We start from the raw sequence: 16,843 nt of genomic DNA, 5'->3' as shown, positions 1-16,843 counted from the left end.
CAGAGGGTGTGTCCTATTGTACCAGTAATTAGAGTTTCTTCCTGTTCCATTCACTTATGGAACATGGGAAGAATGATTGTTTGAATGCCTTTGTGTATTCAGTAATTATTGTAATCTTATTCTCATGATTCCTATGTGAGCAATACATAGGAGATTGTAGTGTATTCCTAGAATCACCATTTAAAACTGATTCTTGAAATTTTGTTAATAGACTTTCTCAGGATAGTTTACGTCTGTCTTCAAGAATTTTCCATTTCAGTTCCACAGTAACTCTGTGATGCTCTCCCATGGATTAAACAAACCTGTGACCATTCGTGCTGCCCTTCTTGTATAGAGTCAGTATCTCCTGTTAGTCCAATTTGACATGGGTCCCACACAGTTGAGCAATATTCTAGAACTGGTTGCATGAGTAATTTGTAAGCAATCTCCTTTGTAGACTGATACCATTTCCCCAGTATTCTACCAATAAACCAAAGTCTACCACTTGCTTTACCCATTGACTGAGCCTACGTGGTCATTCCATTTCATATTCCTACAGTGTGTTACACTCCGGAATTTGTATGAGTTGGCCAGTACCAACAGTAACTCATTGATATTATGGTCATACGGTACTATATTTTTTTCATTTTTTGAAGTGTACAATTTTGCATTTCTGGACATTTAAAGCAAGTTGCCAATATTTGCACTGCTTTGAAATCTTATCAAGATCTGCTTTCAGGTAGTATTTCATTATAGATAACTGTATTATTTGCAAAAAGCCTGATATTACTATTAATATTGTCCGCTAGGTCATTAACGTACAACATGAACAGCAAGGGTCCTAACATACTTCCCTGGGGTACACTCGAAATTACTTCTGCATCTGAAAATGACTGTCCATCCAAGATAACATGCTGTGTCCTCCATACCAAAAAGTCCTTAGATTAGATTACATTAGATTAGATTCAGGTTTTGTTCCATAGACCCAAAAAAAGAGATGATTCTCATGGGTGCGGAACATGTCAGAAAGTATAACATAAAAAACATAAAACATTTGAATATAATACTTACTACCCTGATCTTTTATCAGGATATTGTCAAACTACATGAATACAATACAGTAAACCTGAACAGCTAATAAATACAGAATTAATACATTGTCAGAATGAAACAGTGTTATGCACTTTTAATAAATTTATCATACACAAAATATCTAATCTTGACTGTTGTGACAAAGTGCTGTCAAAACTGAAATCTAACAGACATTTTTACTTAAGCTGGCATAACAGTCTCTGTTAAGATATTCGTCTATAGAGCAGAAGGAGTTGCCTATCAAAAAGTCTTTCGATCCAGTCCCAAATTTCACTTGACGTCCCATATGATTTAACTTTTGACAATAAACATAAATGTTGTTCTGAGTCAAATGCCTTTTTGGAAATGAAGAAATAGTGCATCTACCTGATGGCCTTCATCCAAAGCTTTCAGTACGTCATGTGAGAAAAATGCAAGTTGGGTTTCACATGATCGGTATTTATGGAACCAGTGATGGTTGGCATTGAGGAGGTCGTTCTGTTCAAGATACCTCATTTCGTTTGAGATCAGACTATGTTCTAAGACTCTACAGCAAATTGATGTCAAGGATATTGAATGGTAGTTTAGTGGATCACTTGTACTACCCTTCTTGTAGATGGGTGTGACCCTTGCCTTTTTCCAAACACTGGGCATGGGGTTTGGCTTGAGGAATCTATGGTAAAGTTAGAAGAGGGGCTAACTTAGCTGCAAATTCAGTATAGAATCTGACAGGGATTCCATTGTGGCCTGGAGCTTTGCTCTGTTTTAATGATTTCAACTGTGTCTCAACACTTATAATGACACTAACACTTATTTCATTCATCTTTTCAGCAGTACAAAGATTAAATTGGGGCAGTTCTCCTGAGTTTTCCTTTATAAAGGAACATTTGAAATGGTGTTTAGCATTTCAGCTTTTGCTCTGCTGCCCTTAAATTCAGTTCCTGTCTCATTTGCTTGGGGCTGGACATCAACTTTGATGCCACTAACAGCCTTTACATACAACCAGAATTTTTGTGGGTTCTGTGATAGATCATTTGACAATATTCTGCTATGGTAATCTTTGAATGTATCAACACATTAGTCTCTTGACAGCCAAATGTGTTTCATTCAGCATCTTTCTGTTTATGGCCCTAAGCTTTATTTTACACCTATTGTACTGCGACTATCTACCATGGAGGTTCCCTCCCATAATGGACTATTCTACTGGATACATATCTATTTAATGTGTGGTCAACTATTCTTTTAAACTTGAGCCATAGTTCCTCTACTGAGGTTTTCTCTAAAGTTTTTCGTTACATCATGAGACAAGTCTGGTTGGTGATAGAAGGATCCAGTTATCATTTTATGACTGCCCCTGGTACTGCTTCTTGCCCAAACAATCTCACATGGAGCTCCAGTCTCGATCTTGGCGGATTTGAGTTTCTTGTCTACTATGACAAATATGCCACCTCCATTTCCCGTTTGCCTCTACTGTTGATATACACTTAAATTTTCCCCATAAATCTCACTGCTTTCAACTTCAGGTTTTAACCAGCTTTCTGTATCTAGTATTATGTGAGCTTCACTGCTTTTCATGAGTGCTTCAAGCTCTGGCACTTTGTTTCAAATGCTTTGGCAGTTTACCATCAGGATTTTAATACTCTCAGCTGTGGGAGTTATTTCTTTTGATCTTACACTGATGCTTCTGGGTTTCCTACAGCTATAGTTATCTGGATTGGATGGAGAGTCGGCAAACAGTCCACTACCTGAGTAGCAACCTCTGTTGTGTAGTGCACACCTGACCCATTTAGGGGAAACCTACAGCTCTCAGCCCTACAGTGCAAGTCCAGGAAGTCACACCCTAGCCTGTCACAGAACCTTCAAAATCTCTGGTTCAGTCCTTCAACTCATCAGAACCAAAGGGCCATGATCAGTTCCGGGTACCATGCTACAAATTGTGAGCTTCGTCGAAACACCATGCACAAAGCTGGTCTTCTCAACCTTCTTTGCCAGTCACTGGAATGAACCAAGTATGACCTCGGTGCCCAGATGCCAGGCATAATTTGCTCCAATGTGTGCCACAATCTGTAGTTGGTTGCACTCTGTTCCCTCAGTGGCTGCTAGAATAGTCTCTTCAGCATGTTGAATGAGGCCCACCAGGCATACACCCTGAGTGCACCTAGTATCCTTTTCTGTCCCTTGCTGCCATTTCCCTAAGTCGTACCATCATTCACTGTATGTTTGAACTGCCAACGAATAATAGGTGCCTATACCTTTTTGTGTTTGTCTCCTCTTGACACTGGACAAAACAGGTTTCCCCAAAACAGGTGACATGAGTCCCACTGTCTCAGTTTCAGTTTTGTTGAGAGAGAGCACCTCAAGCTTGTTGCTTAGAACGATTGACACAGTACCCTGAGTCCTCCTTGGTCCCAATTCACCAAATACAGGACACCTAGTTCTACCATGGACACACCACTTGCAATCAAGTGGACAAGTATTGCTAGATCCTGTACCTTCTGCAGAGGAGACAGAATCCACAGAGAGGATAGTGCTTGAGGTACATCCGGTAGGTGTTTCACAGGTACACGACTCTCGTGAGCTCTTCCAGCACATCAACTCGCAGCAGCTGCCTATCATTTGTCAGTAGTTAGGGCGATTTCCAGCTGCTTACAAAAGTTCACCAATTCATGCTGTGTTCACAGTGGGGCTGCATTTTGGCTGGTGCAATGAATTATAAGGCAGTGAAAAAATAACTTTAAATTAAGCTCACTGATAATCTTTTAATCTGTTGAGTTAAAAAGTTGCTAATTCCCTGTAAGAACTGAAGCAAATATACAAAACGAGATTTCTATTAATGCAACACAAAAACTTGAGGTAAAAATTATAATTTTCTAAAATGTTTTGAGATTAATTGTAGTTGTTTGCGAACTCAGATGCAGAGTTATTTACAGTAGATGCAGATAATATGTAGTGCTACTTCTCTATAAGGGAAAACTGGATGTAACACAATATATTGGTTAGAATATCTGATGCAGTAACAAAATCACAAATGTCGATTTACTAAAATTCCTTGTAGATTATGCAAGACAATGGTAGCTTCTGAAAATTCCCAAAAATGCATGTTTGTTTGTGTTGATATACAATGTAATTCTGGGATGGTATACTCTTGGCAAAACTGTGAGCCAAAAATGCTGATCTGCTACAAAATAAATTATGTATCCAAAACACATGTACCGGTAACTTACAAAAGTATTGTTTTGCAAGTGTCTGAAAATTCTCAAAATAACCAACTTTTAACATAATTGTACAATGAAATTAATGAATGATTGTTTTGAATGAGGAAAGGGCTACTGTTCTCAAAAAATTTAAAAGAGCACAGCTAAGTTTAAGCCTGCAATTGACAATAACAGTACGAGTTTATTGCAACACTTACAAATTTTCAAAATCTCACAATATATCGCAGTACAAATTGGCATGGATAAAATCAAGGAAAAATTATGCAGAAGTGACATGATAAGTAAAATAAGCGAAAGTAGAACTTCAGATTGCCACTGGTTCTTGTACACGCGGTCTCACATTAAGGAAAATTCTGAAGTTGGCTTTTACATATAAATAAATGTATGTATTGCATAGATTTTTCACTTAGCTGATTCTGTGCACACTTCTACACTGGCATACTGAAGAAGAACATTGCAGTGTGAGTTTACGTCGGTGAAAATTGCTAAAATGCATTAAAGCTCATAGACTACTGGTGAACAGCTCAAACATTTATGTAACACTTAAGTTCGTGAATTGTGCTGCCCTTTTGTCAATTCTTCTTTGTAGTTGATCCCAAATCCTGTTTAGGGTAAATCAAAGTTAATTTCAACGCATTTATGGTATATCATGTTGGGGATCTGTATCTTCATACTAAGGAGGGAGTACATATAGGCACTGTTGTATCTGATTGTCAATTGTCTCTTGTTCTTTTGATTCTTACACATACATTGTTGTCATTGTAACCAGTTCGCGGCTCGTAATTAAAGGCTCTGAGGCGGAGCCACCCCAAAATACATGTTAAAGTAAATTTCGCAAGAAAATATTACAAAATTTAAATTATCAGGACGAATTTCGCACATTTCCCATTCCGATTAAAATAACGAAGGTCAACGTTTTTGGAACTGTTTGTATCGATAGATGTTTTCCGAACGGTTAGTAGTGTTTAGGCTGCGCCTTGGAAAGTCCGTAAGCTGCATGTAGTAGCGGTATGGGGGCGTGGCTTCTACATAGTATTGCTTTTTATGGGCGACCCGAAGGCTCAGAGCTTGCAGCTTAAGGGTGTCATACCAACCACCACACGTTTTTCGCGTTCCACTATCTATGTACTAAAGGAATGCAGAGTGCCCGAAACTTCGCTATCCAATCTCTGTCTCTGCACATCTCTACTACGCTTCGATGCGTCATTAATCGACGTTTAGTATTATTGTTTTGATAATGTTTTACATAGTTGTTTTGTTTCTACCATTGGCTATTTTATTCACATTTACAATAAGTTTGCAAATATCCCGCCAGAGTACACTAGACGACCGTAACTACAGGCTCTCTAACCGTAACAACAGTACTGCCATCTAGCGAGAGTTTCATAAGTGATTAGAGGACAAAGCGCGCGAAATTTGTCCCGTGACTTTACTTTCCTTGCTTCCTGATGCTGACTGCTTTTGTTGATATCGTGTGATATTAGCAAGTTTCTTTTTCGGAGTGTATTTTGCAAGATTTTAGGGAGTTTTACTTGCTTGTGAATATCTGCGACATACTGCGAGTGTGAAACCAGCGCAATATGAATTCAGTGTGCAATTTAATAGGTAAAAACTTGGAACACGGCCATAGGATGCAAGTGAAAGAACTTGGTGCACCCAGACCCGATCTAACGATCAATCAAGAACAGAAACAGTGCAAATCAAGGCAAGGATACAAACACAGTTTTAATAGAGCTATGTACGATGCAGCTGAGTGGTTGTGTGGTTGGGAAGTGAAATATGCATTTTTCTGTTTCACCTGTCTTCGTACAAATAGTACTGATAGTGCCTGGACTGAAACTGGTATCACTGACCTAAAGAATTTTCACGCAAAGGTGAAAAAACATAATTCCAGCGAAAAATATTTAACTTCTAGCTTTGGAGGTAAAATACAATAAACGCCTTAAATTTAGAACTGAAAACACCAAAAATATTAAGCAACCACAAAGTTAACATTCATCGCATTAAAGATCTCTCCGAAACGCGTCTTTTCATATGATTTGCTGCAAAGTGTCAGAAAATGTAATGAAGTATAAAAACACTAACCAAAGATTTTAACTCGAAGTTAGCTTCTAATGATATTTAATAAATTAATACCTGATTATAGAAGACACAGTATGTAAAATTATGGGTAGAGAGTGATCTGCCCACCCCCCTCCCCCTGAATTCTTAGTTGTTTATGTCAGACTAGTCTGTAAAGTAACCAGAGGTCTATATTGGCTCCGACTGATAAATGCCGCAGCCTTCCCCAGTATAGAAACCACGAGCCGCGCCTGCTCCTGTGTATAAAGAAATTATTGCGTTAGTCTACAATACACACAACACTTTTACAGTACATCTCTGTTATTCTAAAAATGAAAATATGAGATACTGTGAAACAAACAGAGAAATAGTATTTTGTGTCAAATAGTGTCCTCTGTCACTGGAGAATCCTCTGCACCTTTTTTCACTTAATGTGTTACACCAGGTGGTTATAATTAAAGTGCAGCTACTCGCAGAGTTTCAGTGCAGGCTGTAATTATTATAGGGCAGTGAAACTTGATAGAGACGGTAATGCCTTAATGTGGAATTATATATGCTGGGGAAAAAAATGGTTCCGATTTTCACTGCCAAATGGGGATCTGGCACTGTGCATTGTATGACATCCATTCTGTCATTTTACTAGCTGTTATGACAATCAAGAAGAGAGACCATGAGCAGTTAGTTAAACTGTTTTTTTGTAGACAGCAGCAATTAAAGTATCACTGAAAGGTTTGAGGACAGGCCCGAAAGTGATAATAAAATTCGAAAACATGGGTGAGCTTGGTATGGCACCTGGAAGGAGAAGGCATCCTGGCCTCGTGGAAGTAACTGATGAGGTTGCTGTTGCTGTAAGTGACCATGCAGCACATGCCACAGGTAGTGGTAGTGCAGTGTCACAAGAATAGTCCATCCAATGGTCAACAGTATGGGAAGTTTTGTGGTATATTTTACGCTGCTACTGTACAAGAGCCAGACGCTGCAGCAGCTGAAACCTCATCATCCACGACAACTTGGTAAATTTCCTTTTCTGTTTCTAGCACAGATGGACAACACACATGTTACACTGCAGGTTATAGTAAATACACAGACCTGTCGAATTTGGATCCTGTTAAATCACTTGGTATGCATGAAGAGCCTCTGCATGTATCATATGTGACTATGGTGTGTGGATTTGTGAGCACTTATATTCTTGCTCCGTTCTTCTTTGGGGAGATTATACTCATAGGGCCTGTCAGGTGTACCGTGATGTCTGCATGTTATTCCTGCTTCGGAAGAGTGCAACTGTTTGGAAACCCCTGTTTTTGTGCAAGATGGAGGGCAAAACCTCATGTCACTCACACAGTGAAAGATCTGCCTAATGCAACCTTCCACGAACGAGTTATCTGCAGAGGTTTTCTAGATACGTGGTCTGCAAGATCACCTGATCTGAATCCATGTGACTCGTGACTCTGGCCTATCTAAAAGAACATGTTTAACAGGGACTTATTGAGTCTGTCAGTATACAGGAACACATTGCTCAAATTCCACTGGAACAGCCGCAGGCTAATGTTGATCACATTGTTTTGTGAATGCAGTATCTTGTCGACCTCTCCGATGTTGATATTAAACATATTGAACAAATCTTATAAGCAGTGATTAATAATAAAGTCAACATTATGCCTTTTTTACTTATTTGACCTTCTTTGTGCTTGCCTCTTTCCTAATCGATTCATATGGAAACATTATACATCTTCTATGATTTACAGCGTCAGATCTGCATCTGGTGGCCAAAATTGGAATTAATGTATTTTCCAGGTTAAATTAGGTCCACATTAATGCATTAGCATATCTACAAAGTTTCCCTGGCATATGATAATTACAGCCTACAATGGACCTCTGTGAACAACTGCACTTTAATTATAATCACCCGGTGGCTTGCTGTAATCCAAAGATATATGAAGGTAGTCACAACAGAGTGCCTCTGATGTACTACAATGCTTTATGTTATAATATAAGACAGTTGAATAAAGATTACACACTGAGGATGACAAAACTTCATCAGAACATTTTGAGGTACAAATAAAATGGAAACATTCATGTGTTTTGTAGCAGCGAAGCACCACCAATGCAGTTTTGTTTATACAAATGCTCATCAAATGTGTGTGATTGATGGTTGATGCACTGATATGAGAAAGAAGAGTGAACATTGTGGTCAAGCTTTTTTGGAGGAAGCCTACCTATACAATCTGAATATGTGATTGTATTCTATTACATATAAGAGCAACAATTACTATTATTATTTTGATTGCTTTAACAACAGTTTTTGTGCTTACTAGTGCAAGTTTGTTTTGTAAATGTTTCTGATTAGATGAGAAACATCTGAAATTATATATATTTTTTGCTTAATGTAATGTGGATGTTGCAGCAACAGGGCAATCTATGCTTTGTCGATATTGATCAGAGGAAGGTGCAGCTGCCTGAGGAACTTCCAAGCTTTCCACAAAGGCAAGAGTTTATAGTGGAATTAGTGGAAGTGCTGAAACAATTCAGAGTGTCAGCAGGGACATTAGATTTAGCCAATGTGTCTGGTGGTCAGGGTGATATCATGACATCAAGCTGCATCCTTCCATCTCAGTCACAAATCCAGCCACGCCGCAAGCACTCTTGGTCTCATGATTCAGATTCTGGTGTATCTGATGGGTCACACTCATCATCAGGTTCACCTCAGTCTGATGCACTCCAGAGAATTGTTGCAATTGTACGGAGCAAAGGTACAACTTAGCATCTCAACTTGCATATCTCTTATTTTAATTTGTTTTTGACTCATCTACGTTTATTTTAGTAATTTTATTGAATCAGTATTTTGCAACTCATTTCCGGTATGTGTTTTATCATAGTACTTGTGTATGTTTTGATTATTTAGTATTGTTTTTAACAGACTAGTCAACTCCTGTGGCTGAGCTGTCAATATGACTGGCTACCACAAAGTGCCACACAGAAGCCCCTCATTCAGGCTTTGATGTTTCCCATGATTTATCCTTGGTGGGGCAGACAGAACAACGTCAGCTCAGTGTCATCACGCGACTGAGGAGCTATTTGAAAAGAAGTAGTGACTACGAGCTTTAGATGCTGATATTAGTGGGTTGAAGAGTGGTAGACACCACATACCTCTCTAATTATGCCACCCAATTAACCATTACACAGACCATGTGGCACTATTTAGTCCACTTGGCACTATCTTTTGAAGACCATTGTTTCATAGAGTTCACTATTTATGGTTCAGTGCACTAACCAACTTGTGTTACAGAATACAGTTATTAAAACAAAGAAATATACTTTAGAGAGTAAATACATACATACAACGTAGTGCTATCCCTGCTTATGATCTGACAAATACCGATTACCTCAGGTGATGCTGAAGGAAATAAATTAAAAGCATTCTTGATAATTTTTTCCACCACCATTTCATCCCAGTAACATAGAGATTCTACTATTATAGTGTCACGAAAAAGGAAGGAGGGGTGGGGAACCAGATGAAGAAAATCCATCAAATAGCTTATACAGTTGCTCAGCATGTGGGAACTCCAGTATGGATTATTTGTGGCTATTGCTGCAACTTTGATTAAAGAAATCTAAACTCTTACTTCTGCAAGTGGGTATTGTAATTTTTAGTTACATGTGTTCTATGACAACTGGCATCTGGGTTGGCTTCATAACAACAGGAGAATGATCATCAACTTCTGCTGTTGGATCATGAAATACCATCCACAACTTGATAGGCTGACTGTCACGAGGTCTGTGCAACCAGTATGTCATAACTGTTTTTTAATGAGAATGCTTGTAGCATTTATTGTAAGCATGAAGATATGATGATTTAACCCACCTCCATAACCATAGGTTTCAAATGGGACATCAACAGGTCCGTACTTTCTGCTGGGGCAATGTTTCTCCTCTACAAAGCAGGCAGCTTACCTCCCCACCCCCCTCCCTCCTCTCTCTCTCTCTCTCTCTCTCTCTCTCTCTCTCTCTCTCTCACACACACACACACACACACACACACACACACACACACACACACACACACTGGTGTTTTTATCAGAAAAGAATTTCCAGTGTCTCTTGAACATTTTAAAATAAGGCTTGCGTTGTCTCAATACCTTTCCTAATTTAAAGATTTCTTTTACTTAGAATTTTCAGGAAAAAAGGTGACCTTAAAATACATATTAAAATAAAATTTTTGTGTGTGTCATTGGTCATCATGTGTTGTTGTTGGTCCAAACATAATGTTTAATGAAAATCAATATTTAATTACACTATTGTTTGGTTTTGTTAAATGAATTATGCAGGGCAGTTCAAAATATCTTGAATGATATAAGTTTGCCACACTGCCTGTTATTGTTCGGATTAAACCAGCATTTTATATTATTCATCACTATATAGTTTCAGCTGCGAATAAACAATTAAACCCATATTTGGGTTCAGGATGTGTACTTGTGTATATCACAATATTAGAAGCAGAGCATGGTTGGCTGGACTTTAGATGTTACATTAAGCACAGTTTCATATAAGTGCAACTACTTTTTTTGTTGCACCTGGTGTCATGTCTATGACTTGAAAATTCCTGCCAGCCACACTGTTGTTGTTGTTGTGGTCTTCATTCCTGAGACTGGTTTGAAGCATCTCTCCATGCTACTCTATCCTGTGCAAGCTTCTTCATCTCCCAGTACCTACTGCAACCTACATCCTTCTGAATCTGCTTAGTGTATTCATCTCTTGGTCTCCCTCTACGATTTTTACCCTCCACGCTGCCCTCCAATGCTAAATTTGTGATCCCTTGATGCCTCAAAACATGTCCTACCAACCGATCACTTCTTCTAGTCAAGTTGTGCCACAAACTTCTCTTCTCCCCAATCCTATTCAATACCTCCTCATTAGTTACGTGATCTACCCATCTTATCTTCAGCATTCTTCTGTAGCACCACATTTCGAAAGCTTCTATTCTCTTCTTGTCCAAACTGGTTATCGTCCATGTTTCACTTCCATACATGGCTACACTCCATACAAATACTTTCAGAAACAACTTCCTGACACTTAAATCTATGCTTGATGTTAACAAATTTTTCTTCAGAAACGATTTCCTTGCCATTGACAGTCTACATTTTATATCCTCTCTACTTCGACCATCATCAGTTATTTTACTCCCTAAATAGCAAAACTCCTTTACTACTTTAAGTGTCTCATTTCCTAATCTAATCCCCTCAGCATCACCCGATTTAATTTGACTACATTCCATTATCCTCGTTTTGCTTTTGTTGATGTTCATCTTATATCCTCCTTTCAAGACACTGTCCATTCCGTTCAACTGCTCTCCCAAGTCCTTTGCTGTCTCTGACAGAATTACAATGTCATTGGCGAACCTCAAAGTTTTTACTTCTTCTCCATGAATTTTAATACCTACTCCGAATTTTTCTTTTGTTTCCTTTACTGCTTGCTCAATATACAGATTGAATAACATCGGGGAGAGGCTACAAACCTGTCTCACTCCTTTCCCAACCACTGCTTCCCTTTCATGCCCCTTGACTCTTATAAATGCCATCTGGTTTCTGTACAAATTGTAAATAGCCTTTTGCTCCCTGTATTTTACCCCTGCCACCTTCAGAATTTGAAAGAGAGTATTCCAGTTAACATTGTCAAAAGCTTTCTCTAAGTGTACAAATGCTAGAAACGTAAGTTTGCCTTTTCTTAATCTTTCTTCTAAGATAAGTCGTAAGGTTAGTATTGCCTCAAGTGTTCCAACATTTCTACGGAATCCAAACTGATCTTCCCCGAGGTCCGCTTCTACCAGTTTTTCCATTCGTCTGTAAAGAATTCGCGTTAGTATTTTGCAGCTGTGACTTATTAAACTGATAGTTCAGTAATTTTCACATCTGTCAACACCTGCTTTCTTTGGGATTGGAATTATTATATTCTTCTTGAAGTCTGAGGGTATTTCGCCTGTCTCATACGTCTTGCTCACCAGATGGTAGAGTTTTGTCAGGACTGTCTCTCCCAAGGCCATCAGTAGTTCTAATGGAATGTTGTCTACGCCCGGGGCCTTGTTTCGACTTGGGTCTTTCAGTGCTCTGTCAAACTCTTCACGCAGTATCTTATCTCCCATTTCATCTTCATCTACATCCTCTTCCATTTCCATAATATTGTCCTCAAGTACATCGCCCTTGTATATACCCTCAATATACTCCTTCCACCTTTCTGCCTTCCCTTCTTTGCTTAGAACTGGGTTGCCATCTGAGCTCTTGATATTCATACAAGTGGTTCTCTTCTCTCCAAAGGTCTCTTTAATTTTCCTGTAGGCAGTAGCTATCTTACCCTAGTGAGACAAGCCTCTACATCCTTACATTTGTCCTCTAGCCATCCCTGCTTATCCATTTTGCACTTCCTGTCGATCTCATTTTTGAGACGTTTGTATTCCTTTTTGCCTGCTTCATTTACTGCATTTTTATATTTTCTCCTTTCATCAATTAAATTCAATATTTCTTCTGTTACCCAAGGATTTCTACTAGCCCTCGTCTTTTTACCTACTTGATCCTCTGCTGCCTTCACTACTTCATCCCTCAGAGCTACCCATTCTTCTTCTACTGTATTTCTTTCCCCCCGCTCCTGTCAATTGTTCCCTTATGCTCTTCCTGAAACTCTCTACAACCTCTGATTTTTTCGGTTTATCCAAGTCCCATCTCCTTAAATTCCCACCTTTTTGCAGTTTCTTCAGTTTCAATTTGCAGTTCATAACCAATAGATTGTGGTCAGAATCCACATCTGCCCCTGGAAATGTCTTACAATTTAAAACCTGGTTCCTAAATCTCTGTCATACCATTATATAATCTATCTGATACCTTTTAGTATCTCCAGGATTCTTCCAGGTATACAACCTTCTTTTATGACAGATACATTTACTGTTAGCCAAGTATGTGTTTATCAAGATATATTTTACACTTGAGAAAAGCAACACAGCAAAAATTACATAGTAGTGAACTATATAAAATAAAACAATTATTTCATCCTAACAATAGCAGCCAATGTGTCAAACTGATGTCATTTCAATAAATTTATCATTGCTATGACCCCACTGCTATTAAAATGTTACAGTTCAAATATAATGATTGAAATTGATTGTAAGTATTTAATCATAGTGATAACATTGGTAAGAATGATACATTGATAAGAATTGCAGAGAATGTATACATTAAAAAAAGAGCTCAGTTTTTAAATGTGTTTTATAGGTGTTTCATATGGCTCTTTTTGGACACATGGGCTACATCTAAGCAATAATCCATTTCATGCCATACATTCTGGAGCATATGTAGAGTCCTCAGAATGAGCGCATTAGTAATGTTCATTCTGAATTCTGAAATTGTTTTTGGCAATGGAGGCACAAATACACTAAATCTTTCACATAACCCCATAAAAAGAAATATGAAGTCTGGATATGTGGGTGATCAAGAGCAGAGCACAGTGTTGTCATGTCCAATAGATTGATCCTGCAGTTTAGAAGATGCAGATTTGAAAATGTGCAAAAATCTAGATCCCTATGTGAAGGTGCTCCATCTTGCTGAAAGATGTAATCCGTGGAATCCATATTAAGATGAGACTCAGTTATTGCTCAAGCAGGTGCTGTTATACATATGTTGAAACACTTAGCTCACTGAATAAAAATGGAACATACAGTTTTTGCACCAACATTGCATAGAACACACTAACATTTGATGAGTCACATTGATGTTCAACTACACACAAAGGCTTCTCTGTACCCCATAATTGAATGTTGGGCCAGTTGAGCTTGCCACTTATGTGGAAGTTATCTCATTGTTGAAAATAAGATATTTAGTGAATGCTGTTTCCTTCATAGATTCCAGCATTGCTTTAGACTGATTCACATATTTAATTTACTCTACCTGTTTCAGTTCCTCTAAAATATGAAATAACTACAGTTTCATTTTCAGCTTCATTCTGGATAGAATTCAAACTATTGTTTGTTGCGTTTGTAGCTCCCTACTGGCTTTCTACATAGACTTCTATGGATTACGGTTAAATGAAAGGCAAATTCGTTCACTCTTTTGTGGTGGTACATGAGGCCAGTCAGTATTTTTCTTTTGCACAAACATCCTGTTTCTTTGAATTGCTGATCCCTACTGCAGATGTTGTTGGTATTTGGAGCTCCTTGATTATATTGTTGACAAAACTTCTGCATTGTGATGCTGAAATGAAAATGATTAAATTCTAACATGCATAATGCCTGTTGTAGGGGATCTGCCATATTCACTTATAACATGGAACTTTCACCTAAGTGCCACTGTTCATGCATGAGCTTCAGATTCACTGTGCTTGCACAATGATAGAAGTTTTGAACTTCCTTGTACATTCTCTGTGATTATTATTGATTTGCTGCTACACTTTAAATGGTTATATCTGTTTGTAATTGCTATTTTAATTTTGAATTGCTCCGTATTTATCAAGATGAATACAAGTAGCTGTGATTGTGCGTGGTGGTGATGATAAATTTAAACTGTATTATGTTCATCTCTATATGTTCTATCTTATAGAAGGAACATATATAGAATGTCCCAAGGGATTCATTTGATGTTGTTCAATAATTCTCCAGGTGTGGGAGTGGATGATATCGTCGATGGAAACCTTAATAATGACTGCCGTGATCCAGATTATGAACTAAATGAACATCAACAGTACGTTGAAGACTTGCGGTTTAACAATGCAGTCAGAGAAATTTTTCTGAATCGCTTTGTAAACATTTTTTCGGCATATGAACATTTTGTTATTCCACCAAATCAGGTAAGTATTGTAGAAGAAAACAATTTTGAATTTTATGTCTGTGAATGTTGATAGTGAGCAAAAGATACAATCCTCATTGAGGAAATATTTAAAAAGTGTTTTCAATATTTCTCAGCAGATCCAATTTAAATATTTTTTCTGTGAAAAAAATGATAAGCTTGTATATGTAAATTTTTATAACAGTTTCATCTGAACATTCCTTTATTTATTTAGCCATTTGATGTATTTCAGTTGACACAAGCTGTGTGATTATGTATAGGCCTTGACATTTTAACTGTACAGTAATTTTCTGTAACTTATTGCATTTATAGAACAGAGTACAGCATAACACATTTATGATATTGCACAGTGTATTCAGTTCTTTTTCATAGTGTGAATTTTTCCCTTACATTCAAATTTACATACATGCATGTATATTTTTTAAATTGATGGCAACTTCTTATCACATTTTTGTGTTTTTCTTGCAATAATCAGTGAATTCATTTACACAATAAAATGGATTTTTCTCCAGTATTTCTGAGGGTACACTTAAAGGTATTAATGTTATTTATTTTGCTGATACTGTTTGGAAGGCAATTGAATAGATACTTCCCCACGTATGTTACACTTATATGTACTTGAAAAACTGACATTAATTGTTGCAGGATAAGGAACAGTGGTTAAGTGACAGGGATTCCATGCAAAACTTTGACAAAGCTACTTTCCTGGTTGATCAGCCTGAACAACATTTGCCCTTCCTTTCACGTTTCATAGAAAGCCAGATGTTTGCTACGTTAATTGACAACAAGATCATGACCACTTGGAGTGAAGTGGACACCAATCTTAGAGTATTTGATAGACGAATAAGGCTTCTCAGGTATGTTTCTTCTCATGCTGGTGAAATTTTGTAGTATGGCTGAATGTTGGATTGTAAATTATTTAAAAGAGCATGTTATCCTAAAAAATTAAAAAAAAAGTGTGATATTACATCACAGATTTTGAAAACATGAAGTGAGGAGGAAATAAATTGGTGCTAGAAGTGCACTGTATGTAAGATAAAAGAACAATAAGTGTAGAAAAAGCTGCATGTTGTTGTTTGGTAGGGTAGGAGGTTTAGTAAATCACATGCTGCTTATAAATATAGTTGCAAAAACAGAACACTGTTTTATTATTATTTGCAGACTTTCTCCTAAATCATTACATGTACACCTGGCAGTTTCCGGTAGCATGGAGTGTTTTCACCACTGAAAGATATCCACATTCCTGAATACTTAATTATGAAACTAGTTTCCTTGACTAGCAAAAAGTTTAAAAGTGTAGAATTGAAATGAAGTGCCATGGGTTTGTATTCAGAATGAGTGGGCGTGAAATCCCTGCATTGCCTCCCAGATTTAGATTTTCTGTGGTTTTTCTTAACCACTTTAGGCCACTGCCAAAATAGTTTCTTGCTCAAAGCCTCTGCCATCTTTTCTTGGTGAACAAGTGTTCTATTTGTTATCACTTCAGAATTGGGCATTGTAGCAACTTCCTTGCGATCAGAAGCAGAGAATTTTAAAGTAATAAATAAAAATTTCTTCAAATGTATATTGTTAATGGGGTGTTACGATGGATCACTCTTAGCAAATTAGGTGGGAACACACAGTCCAAGGGAGCAGTTGACCTTGTACATGAATTGCTGGTAATCATAGTAGACGATATCGCTGTAGTGCTGTTGC

At 37.7% G+C, this 16,843-nt stretch overlaps 1 protein-coding gene across 1 annotated transcript in view; it reads left to right on the top strand.

The window, feature by feature from the left end:
• Positions 1–16,843, top strand: part of LOC126251326 (DENN domain-containing protein 5B) — a 524,570-nt gene that overhangs the window by 418,669 nt on the left and 89,058 nt on the right. The window contains exons 7-9 of the mRNA XM_049951665.1: positions 8,731–9,076; positions 14,962–15,149; positions 15,794–16,005. Of these exons, the coding sequence (XP_049807622.1) occupies positions 8,731–9,076; positions 14,962–15,149; positions 15,794–16,005 (746 nt within the window). The remainder of the gene's footprint in view (positions 1–8,730; positions 9,077–14,961; positions 15,150–15,793; positions 16,006–16,843) is intronic.

Source organism: Schistocerca nitens, chromosome 4 (genome assembly GCF_023898315.1).
Source record: "Schistocerca nitens isolate TAMUIC-IGC-003100 chromosome 4, iqSchNite1.1, whole genome shotgun sequence".
Classification (NCBI taxonomy): domain Eukaryota; kingdom Metazoa; phylum Arthropoda; class Insecta; order Orthoptera; family Acrididae; genus Schistocerca; species Schistocerca nitens.
Note: the sequence above shows the minus strand (reverse complement) of the source record. Positions and strands in the feature narration are given on the sequence as shown.